The sequence below is a fragment of the Lipotes vexillifer genome, unplaced genomic scaffold (assembly GCF_000442215.2).
Source record: "Lipotes vexillifer unplaced genomic scaffold, Lipotes_vexillifer_v1.1 scaffold394, whole genome shotgun sequence".
NCBI classification, from domain to species: Eukaryota; Metazoa; Chordata; class Mammalia; order Artiodactyla; family Lipotidae; genus Lipotes; species Lipotes vexillifer.
In genome coordinates this window covers 1,278,983-1,289,522 of record NW_006791731.1, presented here as the reverse complement: position 1 = coordinate 1,289,522, position 10,540 = coordinate 1,278,983, and the positions used below count along the sequence as shown (strand labels likewise).

At 49.8% G+C, this 10,540-nt stretch overlaps 1 protein-coding gene across 1 annotated transcript in view; it reads left to right on the top strand.

Moving 5' to 3' along the window:
• Positions 1 to 10,540, top strand: part of ZNF696 (zinc finger protein 696) — a 14,398-nt gene that overhangs the window by 1,464 nt on the left and 2,394 nt on the right. Inside the window, exons 2-4 of the mRNA XM_007464619.1 lie at positions 4,100 to 4,198; positions 4,372 to 4,442; positions 5,802 to 5,906. Of these exons, the coding sequence (XP_007464681.1) occupies positions 4,100 to 4,198; positions 4,372 to 4,442; positions 5,802 to 5,906 (275 nt within the window). The remainder of the gene's footprint in view (positions 1 to 4,099; positions 4,199 to 4,371; positions 4,443 to 5,801; positions 5,907 to 10,540) is intronic.

The following is a 10,540-nucleotide window of genomic DNA, read 5'->3' as shown; positions in this document are numbered from 1 at the left end:
CCGATCTGGGCGGGGCGCCGCAAGGGGCGGGGCGCCGCAAGGGGCGGGGCGCCTGACCCAGGGAGAGCCGGAGCCGGTGACCGTTCAAGAGTTTTGGGTTAGGAGCTTAGTTGAGACTAGTGGGTGTTTTCTCTGGTTATGGTGCTGTGAGAAGAGGGTAGAGCATAGGCCCTGACATGGGTAACGTTCGTGGGAAGTGGCCGCAGTGGCTCTCCGGATGCCTGCGCTCAGGTGAGGTGGCCCCTGGACTGGCTGGTGGCTTGTGGGAGCGAAGGTTCAGGAGCGGAAGTCAGGCTGGCATTTTCGGAGTGTTGCTTTTGCTAAGAGTAGCCCTCAGGATACTGGAGGTTTTCCCTTGTGATGCGTCGGCAAGCTTATTTCTAGTTTTGGGATCATCTTTTTCTTTTTTACTATTTATTTATTTACTTATTTGGCTGCGCCATGTCTTAGTTGCAGCACACGGGATCTTAGTTGCCTCGTGGGGAATCTTTTAGTTTCTGCACGGGAGATCTTTAGTTGCGGCTTTCAGGCTCTTATTTGCGGCATGCAGGATCTATTTCCCTGACCAAAGATCGAAGCTAGGCCCACTGCACTGGGAGTGCGCAGTCTTAACGACTGGACTACCTGGGAAGTCCCTAGATCATCTTTTTAAGATGTTTTAATTTATGTGTGCTTTATGATTTTTATAATTTGTTACAAATAAATGCAGTGCTTGGTGGGCATGTACTCAGCGTTTACTGATGCCTCTGCGGTGAAAAGCCTCGACACATAGGGTGGTCTGGCAGGAGACTGGTGTGGGGAGCTCCGTTTGGGCGGGATTGCGGGAGAGGCTCCAGAGGGGCTCCGGGGATGGCGGGAAGTCCAGAGTTGGGAAGGTTGCGGGTTGCAGGTTGCAGGTTGCAGGTACTGAGGAAGCTCAGGGCTACTCTGGCTTCAGCTCTTGCATTCTGAAGCTGGTTTTGGTCCCAAAGAGAAAACTGTTTAGGCTGTTGGTGGGGGTCCAGACTACCTGGTTCCTCCCCTCCTGGCCCTGCTGCTGCCGCCCAGCCGCCCACTGGAAGGCCTGTCCACTGTGCTCGGCCCTTCATCTCTCCCCCTACGTCGTGGCAGGACTGTAGGCCCCAGCTGCTCTGGGCAGTAAAAGGGAACTGGGAAGACCCAGCGGGCTTCGTCCACCTTTCTGCCCTGCACCCGCAGCGACCAGCAGCAGCATTCCAGTGGCGCCTGTTTTGTTGGCCCTGGATGGAGGAAGACGGGCAGAGCAGAGCCGCTGACCAGTGGTGAACAGGGACCTCTGGCTTTCAGCAGGGAGATTCAGTGCCCATCTGTCAGCACAGCACAGTCAGGCTTGACTGAATGAGGTGTGGTGATTGCCTTCTCCATGTGCCAGCTCCTTCCTCTGGAAACATAGTCTCTCTCTGGGGGTTAATATCAGAAGAGGTGATGAACACAGTGCAGGGCTGTTCAAGGAGAGTGTGGCTGGGAGCAGGCAGACTGAGTGGTATCTGCACCTTCCCCCTGGGGCGGTTAGTGGAGGGACAGACCACATGCACGCTTGGGGCCTCAGGCTAGCCTCAGTTCAGCCCTCCCCACCTCGTGCCGGCCCAGCCCTGGCACCACTGAAGCCTGTCCGGCCCTCTGGGCACCGGCCAGCTCTCCGGTGCCTAGGGCCTGGGCCTGGAAGCTGAGTGGTCCCACTACCCATGAATAAAGCAAGCGACAGAAACCCCTCAGCACTGGCTCGGGCAGCACGCAGGGTTAAGGAGCTGCTTCAGGATCCCCAGGAATCTGGATTTTCTGGCCTGTCAGAGAGGTCTCTGGCCCCTCCTGCCTCTCATCTCTGCAGGCCCCATGTGGCCTCGGGCTCCAACCGCTGACCAGCCTTCCCCATGTCTGACACCATCTCAGCCCGGGCTGCAGAGTACAGAGCCCTCTCTCGCCCCAGCTCCTGGAGAAGCGGGTGGTGGGGGTTCCAGAGTGATCTAGGGGAAGAGAGGGAGAGGAGCATTCCCAGAAGGAAGGGGTCCTGAGCAGAAGCAAGCCACAGGCCCCCAGATGCACCCCTGAACCTGTCGGAAGAGAAAAACCAGTGTGTGTCCCATGAGGAAGCCTCTGAACAAGAAAGCGCCCTCCGGGCACCTGGTTGTAGAAACGACACGTGCGTGATAGGAAACTGGGACACATGGGGACATCTGGAGAAAAAAACCTTTCGCCACCTGCGTCTGGGGGTGTGGTTGTCGGCCTCATCTGCACCATCGGAAAACAAACTCAGTATGCAATTTGTGATCTGCTTTGGGGCTTAAAAACAAAACAGGCTTTCTCCATGTTTTACAAGATCATCAATGACCGCTGTTTGTCAAGATTTCACTTTTTGATAAAACTTTTGACAAAGCCCATTTTCCCTATTATATAAACAGAATAACAAAGCTCATTTTCCCTATTATATAAACAGAATGTGTCACAGAAAATTTGGGAAATGGGGAAAAGTAGAAAGAAATCACACCAGTTCACACCACGTGGCAGAAATGTGCCTTTTCATTTTTTTATATCTATACAGATTTCTTCCCCGAATTTTTTTAGAGTGGATTGCATCCATTATGTCTCATGGTTCCATAACCCTTTAGTGTGTATTTCCTATATTCAACGATATTCTCTTACAAAACCACAGTGCAGGTACCAAATCCAGGTAATTGGACATTGATACAATGCTCAACAAAGCAAGCCTTCGCGTTGTGCTCGTGGCATTTTCCCTCCAACCCAGCATCCATTCTTGGATCCTAGCCTGTCTGTGGTCACTGTGTCTCCTGAGGAATCTAGAGTGTGGAGCAGTTCCTCAGCCTTTCTTTTCTCCCGAAATGATTTAATAGTTGCAAGGGGAAAATGGTGCCCACATAGTCAAAAAACCAGAGGACACTGACGGTGTGATCAAAATGGTCACTAGCCAGTGAAGAGCCTGTGGACACCACGTCCCTCCACGTGACGCCCAGAGGACACGTGGTTGCAGGATTCCAGCTGGAGAGGTGCGACCTGTGTCCAGTGATGCGGAAAGGGAAGGGAATGGGCAAAGCTCAGAGGGAGGCGAGAACGAGCCTGGCGTGTTCAGGGAGCGGTGACTGGTTTCACAGTTGGGGGAAGCTGGAGGAAGAGGTGACACTGGACAGGTGGGTGGAAGCTGATGGAGGTAAGGCCTGCTGCCATCCGGGCACTGGGCCACCATTCGAAGGCCCAGCCCAGCTGTGAGGGTGCCAGTCTCCACCCGTGCTTCTGTCTGGGCTAAGAACCCAGGGTGGGTGCCAGAGCAGCAGACTTCCGTAGAAGGAGAATCTTGCGGAGGGACATTGTCAGGGAGTAGGGAGTCATTTCAAGGGCTCTCTGGGCTGTGGGGTTTCTGGAAGCAGGTTAGAATGAGGTGGCTGAGGAGAGACCACAGGATTCATCTACAGGAAAGTGCCCAGAGCATGGACAGACAACTCAGTGACGGGCTAGGGACAGGACATTCGTCGCCTAAGCCCCACGACACGTGTCTAAGGCAGACGCTGTGAAGTTTTCTCAGCCGGGATTAAACACAAGAGTACCCACTCTGCAGAGGACCCCAAGGCCGCCGTTCCTGTGGGAAGCCTGCAGCCCCACGTCACTTGTGGAGCCCAGAGAACTCCCGACCTTGGGAACTGAATCCTGCCCACAGACACGTGAGACCCCAGGGGAGACCCCAGTCGTGGCCAACACCTTGCCTGCAGCCTAGGAGAGACCCCAGCCCAGGACTGGCCAGGCTGTGCCCGGACTCGTGCAACACAAGGAAGCCGTGAGATCATAAACGCATGGTGCTTCAAGCCCTTAAGTGTGTGGTCACTGAAAACCAGCAGTGAGGGAAACCCGGAGAATGTGGCGCAGCGGCCCGCAGCGGCCCGACGCGCGGTTGGAAGGGGATTTCTGCGCTGCCTCTGGCTTAGGAGGGGGATCCACCTGCGGAGGACCAGCCGCTGGGAGGCTCCGCTGGGAGGCTCCGGCGCCCAGGCCGGGCAGGCTCGGGGCGCCCTCCCCTCCCCCCTTTCTCCACGAGCGCTGACTTCATGCGTCCGTGCATTCGCTCATTCCGCAGTCAGCAAGGTCATCTAACCCGGCTTACTCCCCGGACCTCAGCCCTGGACCTGGTGGAGGCCACGCGGCCCGGGGCGGGGGTCCGGGAGGCGTCCCAGAGGTGCGGGGAGTGAAGCCCTGCAGGGGCGGGAGCGGTCGGTGTGAAGGTGGCCGGACAGCAACCGAGGGTCTTGCACGCGAAGCTAGGGAATCCGCGCAAAACTCGCGAAGGCAGGCCCACCCCGCACCCCGCGGCCTCCAGGGCAGCTGAGTGCAGGTCCTCCGGCGCCCTAGAACGTCACCGGAAGTACCCGAGCCGCCCGGGAGAGGGAGGCGGCGCTTCCGGCGGGCGGCGGGGGCTCCTGGTAAGTGGCGGCTGACCGGGGCTTGGGCGGGGGTAGGCAGACGGTGGGCCGCGCCCGCGAGGGAAACAGAAATATGGGCGCAAGACGGGCCGTCCCTACGGGGCGCGGGGCCCTCGTCTGTCCTGGGCTCTCCCTGCGAAAGGGCTCACATCCGGGAGGGGAGCGGAAGCGAGGGGCGGCCCTACTCCCGCCGTGTGACGGCCCCGGGGACAGCCTTCCCCGCCCATTGTGACGACCAGTGTGAAGGCCCTGGGACAGCCTCAGACAGTTCCCTGAAGTGACATCACAGTTTAATTTTAAGGCCTTTGTAAATCATCGAATTACCCGCCGTGCAGTGCACTTCTTCCAGCGGTGTATGAAGGTGCCTGTTTCCCTTAATTGTCTATATGTTCATAACGTGCCAGTTTTTAAGCCTTATTGTTTTTTTTAATATTTTACTTATTTTAGGCTGCGTCGGGTCTCAGTTGTGGCTTGGGGGAACTTCCGCTGAGGCACGCGGTTTCCTCGTTGTGGCACCTGGGCTTTTCTAGTTGCGGGCGAATGGGCTCCAGAGTGCATGGCTCCGTAGTTGTGGTGCTCGGGCTTAGCTGCTCCGTGGCATGTGGGATCTTAGTTCCCCGATCAGGGATGGAACCCGTGTCCCCTGCACTGGAAGGCGGTTTCTTAACCACTGGACCACCAGGGAGGTCCCAGCTACTTGTTTATTTTCTTCTGCTGGTTACCTGTTCATAACTTTAACTAGTTTTTTCGTGCTTTTTCATGTATATATAGTGGGCTTTTAGATATTGAGGATATGAATCTTTGTGTTGCAACTATCCCTCCTTTTTTTTTTTTTTTTCTTTTTTGTTTTTGACAGTAAATATCCTTGTATAGTTAAATCTGTCACACTTTCCCTTTGGTGGCAAGCTTAGCAAAAGCATTCCTCAATCCAAAATTGCGCCATTCAGATTGTTACTTTTTTGGTTTCACATATTTATATTCAGATCTTTTGTCATTATCAAGAAAAAATATAAATGCATAGAAATTTTTCCAGACATCCGAGGACTGACCAAAGGTGCTGGCTGGTTCCTGGTGGAGCTGAGACCACAGCGGGCAGGTAACAGGTGCTGCCACATCTATCTCTGCTCCTAATCTGCTGGGGGGCAGGGGTGGGGGAGCCAGCATAGCCTAGACAGTTCCCAGAGGGTGTCCCGTGGAACACTAGTTTCTGGAATGTCTGCTTATTCAGACCTTGATTTATAGTGAGGTGGCTCCTTCAGGGCCCTCTGGGCAGGCTCTGACCCTCCCTTCTCTGAAGGTACTCTGACCTCACCCCCACTCTCCCTGTCATTTTCTCCCCTTTCTTTCTCTTTCTCCCAGGCAGGTGTCCTACTACTGGTGTTTCTGCAGGAAGCAGCAAGCAGAGCCCCAGCCTGGGTCCACAGAACGCCACAGAGAGGGCTACCCTGATGGACACATGCACAGGTGAGGGAGGCAGCCAGGCCCAGAGGGCCATCCTGGGGTCAGGGACGTGGGGACAGCTTAGGAATCGGGGCTCCCAAGTCCATCTGCCTAGCTGCTACTCTGGAGGGGTTACTAGGCTTGGGAAGCTTCTAACCATCACAGCTCCCCACCTCCATGCCTGCTGTGCTCCCTCAGCCCCTCCCTCCTTTGCTCTCCTGGACACACTGTATACCCTGCTCTCTCTTTCTCTGGCCCCCCCACCTGGAGACCTCTGAGAACAGGAATTTTATTTTTTAAATTATAGTTGACTTACCATGTTGTGTTACTTTCAAGTGTACAGCAAAGTGATTCAGTTATATGTACATGTTCTTTTTCGTGTTCTTTTCCATTATAGGTTATTACAAGATAATGAATATAGTTCCATGTGCTGTACAGTAGGATCTTGTTGTTTACCTATTTTATATATAGCAGTGTGTAGCTGCTGATCCCAAACTCCTAATTTATGCCTCCCTCCGCTCCCTTTCCCCTTTGGTAAACATAAGTTTGTTTTCTGTGTGAGTCTGTTTCTGTTTTGTAAATAAGTTCATTTGTATCATTTTTTAAATTTAATTTTATTTGTTTTTGCGGTACGTGGGCCTCTCACTGTTGTGGCCTCTCCCGTTGCGGAGCACAGGCTCCGGACGTGCAGGCTCAGCGGCCACGGCTCACAGGCCCAGCCGCTCCGCGGCATGTGGGATCTTCCCGGACCGGGGTACGAACCCATGTCCCCAGCATCGGCAGGCGGACTGTCGACCACTGCGCCACCAGGGAAGCCCCATGTTTTTATTTATTTTATTTTAAAAATTATTTTGGCTGCATTGGGTCTTCGTTGCTGCACGCAGGCTTTGCTCTGGTTGCAGCAAGCAGGGGCTACTCTTTTGTTTTTTGGTGTGTTTTTTTGCGGTACGCGGGCCTCTCGCTGTTGTGGCCTCTCCTGTTGCGGAGCACAGGCTCTGGACGCGCAGGCTCAGTGGCCATGGCTCATGGGCCCAGCCGCTCCACAGCATGTGGGATCTCCCCGGACCGGGGCACGAACCCGTGTCCCCAGCATCGGCAGGTGGACTCTCAACCACTGCATCACCAGGGAAGAGGGGCTACTCTTCGTTGCAGCACACGGGCTTCTCATTGCAGTGGCTTCTCTTTGTTTCGGAGCATGGGCTCCAGGCACGCAGGCTTCAATAGTTGTGGCACTTGGGCTCAGTAGTTGTGGCTCGCAGGCTCTAGAGTGCAGGCTCAGTAGTTGTGGCGCACGGGCTTAGTTGCTCCGCGGCATGTGTGATCTTCCCAGACCAGGGCTTGAACCCGTGTCCCCCGTGTTGGCAGGCGGATTCTTAACCACTGTGCCAGCAGGGAAACCCCTGTATCATTTTTTTAGATTCCACATACAAGTGGTATTATATGATATTTGTCTTTGGCTGGCTGACTTCACTTAATATGATAATCTGTTGCTGCATGTTGCTGCAAATGGCATTGTTTCATTATTTTTATGGCTGAGTAGTATTCCATTATATATATATATATATATATATATATACATATATATATATACATATATATATATCATATCTATTCATCTATTGATGGACATTTAGGTTGCTTCCGTGTCTTGGCTATTGTGAATAGTGCTGCTATGAATACTGGGGTGCATGTATCCTTTCGAATTAGAGTTTTTTCTGGATATATGCCCAGGAGTGGGATTGCTGGGTCATATGGTAATTCTATTTTTAGTTTTTTAAGGAACCTCTGTACTGTTCTCCATAGTGGCCTCACCAATTTACATCCCCACAAACAGTGAAGGAGGGTTCCCTTTTCTCCACACCCTCTCCAGCATTTATTATTTGCAGACTTTTTGGTGATGGTCATTTTGACCAGTGTGCGGTGGTATCTCATTGTAGTTTTGATTTGCATTTCTCTAATAATTAGCAATGTTGAACATCTTTTCATGTGCCTGTTGGCCATCTGCATGTCTTTGGAAAGATGTCTGTTTGGGTCTTCTGCCCATTTTTTTGATTGTTTTTTTGTTATTGAGTTGGGTAAGCTGTTTGTATATTTTGAAAATTAGCCCTTGTCAGTCGCAGTGTTTGCGAATATTTTCTCCCATTCCATAGTTGTCTTTTTGTTTTGTTTATGGTTTCCTTTGCTGTGCAAAAGCTTTTAAGTTTGATTAGGTCCCATTTGTTTATTTTTGCTTTTATTTCTTTTGCTTTGGGAGACTGACCTAAGAAAACATTGCTACAATTTATGTCAGAGAAGGTTTTGCCTATGTTCTCTTCTAGGAGTTTTATGGTGTCCTGTCTTATGTTTAAGTCTTTAAGCCATTTTCAGTTTATTTTTGTGTATAGTGTGAGGGCGTGTTCTAACTTCATTGACTTCCATGTGGCTCTCCAGCTTTCTCAGCACCACTTGCTGAAAGGACTGTCTTTTCACTATTGTATATTCTTGCCTCCTTTGTCTAAGATTAATTGACCATAGGTGTGGGTGTTTATTTCTGGGCTCTCTGTTCTGTTCCATTGATCCATATGTCTGTTTTTGTGCAAATGCCATGCTGGGTTTTTTGTTTTTTTTTTGAATTTTATGTATTTTTTGATATAGCAGGTTCTTATTAGTTATCCATTTTATACACATCAGTGTACACATGTCAATCCCAATCTCCCAATTCATCCCACAACCCTCCACGCACCACCACCACCACTTCCCCCCCTTGGGTCCGTACGTTCTCTACATCTGTGTCTCTATTTCTGCCCTGCAAACCGGTTCATCTGTACCATTTTTCTAGGTTCCACATACATGTGTTAATACGATATTTGTTTTTCTCTTTCTGACTTACTTCACTCTGTATGACAGTCTCTAGATCCATACACATCTCTACAAATGACCCAATTTCTCTCCTTTTTATGGCTGAGTAATATTCTATTGTATATATGTGCCACATCATCTTTACCCATTTGTCTGTCGATGGGCACTTAGGTTGCTTCCATGACCTGGCTATTATAAATCGTGCTGCAGTGAACATTGGGGTGCATGTGTCTTTTTGAATTATGGTTTTCTCTGGGTATATGCCCAGTAGTGGGACTGCTGGGTCATATGGTAGTTCTATTTTTAGTTTTTAAGGAACCTCCATACTGTTCTCCATAGTGGCTGTATCAATTTATATTCCCACCAGCAGTGCAAGAGGGTTCCCTTTTCTCCACACCCTCTCCAGCATTTATTGTTTCTAGATTTTTTGATGATAGCCATTCTGACTGGTGTGAGGGGATACCTTGTTGTAGTCTTGATTTGCATTTCTCTAATAATTAGTGATGTTGAGCAGCTTTTCATGTGCTTCTTGGCCATCTGTATGTCTTCTTTGGAGAAATGTCTATTTAGGTCTTCCCATTTTTGGATTGGGTTGTTTTTTTAATATTGAGCTGCATGAGCTGTTTATGTATTTTGGAGATTAATCCTTTGTCTGTTGATTCATTTGCAAATATTTTCTCCCATTTTGAGAGTTGTCTTTTCATCTTGTTTGTAGTTTCCTTTGCTTTGCAAAATCTTTTAAGTTTCATTAGGTCCCATCTGTTTATCTTTGTTTTTATTTCCATTACTCTAGGAGGTGGATCAAAAAAGATCTTGCTGTGATTTATGTCAGAGAATGTTCTTCCTATGTCTTCCTCTAAGAGTTTTATAGTGTCTGGTCTTACATTTAGGTCTCTAATCCATTTTTAGTTTATTTTGGTGTATGGTGTTAGGGAGTGTTCTAATTTCATTATTTTACATGTAGCTGTCCCGTTTTCCCAGCACCACTTATTGAAGAGACTTTTTCTCCATTGTATATCCTTGCCTCCTTTGTCATAGATTAGTTGACCATAGGTGTGTGGGTTTATCTCTGGGCTTTCTATCCTGTTCCATTGATCTATATTTCTGTTTCTGTGCCAGTACCATATTGTCTCTTGATTATTGTAGATTTGTAGTAGAGTCTGATTCCTCCAGCTCCGTTTTTTTCCCTCAAGACTGCTTTGGCTATTCGGGGTCTTTTGTGTCTCCATACAAATTTTAGGATTTTTTGTTCTGGTTCTGTAAAAAATGCCACTGGTGATTTGATAGGGATTGCATTGAATCTGTAGATTGCTTTGGGTAGTATAGTCATTTTCACAGTATTGATTCTTCCAATCCAAGAACATGGTATATCTCTCCATCTGTTTGTATCATCTTTAATTTCTTTCATCAGTGTCTTATAGTTTTCTGCATACAGGTCTTTTGTCTCCCTAGGTAGGTACCATGCTGTTCTGATTACTGTAGCTTTGTAGTATTGTCTGAAGTCTGGGAGGGTTATGCATCCAGCTTTGAGGAACAAGAGTATTAATTCTTGGCTTTGTCTCACCAGGGCCCAGCAGTGTCAACTGGCCTAGGCTCAGGGTTGGTGATCAGGAAGTGTGTGGTGGATGACAATCTGGCTAGCCTCCCGCCCACTGGCCACCTCCCTCTCGGGCTCCAGTCCCGTTCTGAAGATTTCAGGCCACATTTCAGGGAGGGCTTGTATTCTGTTGCCTGTTGTTGCTGTTGTTGAATTGTCACATGACCTGTGCTAACAGGCCACCACATGCCATTTCTAGCTTTTCCCCATCATACTCTACCCT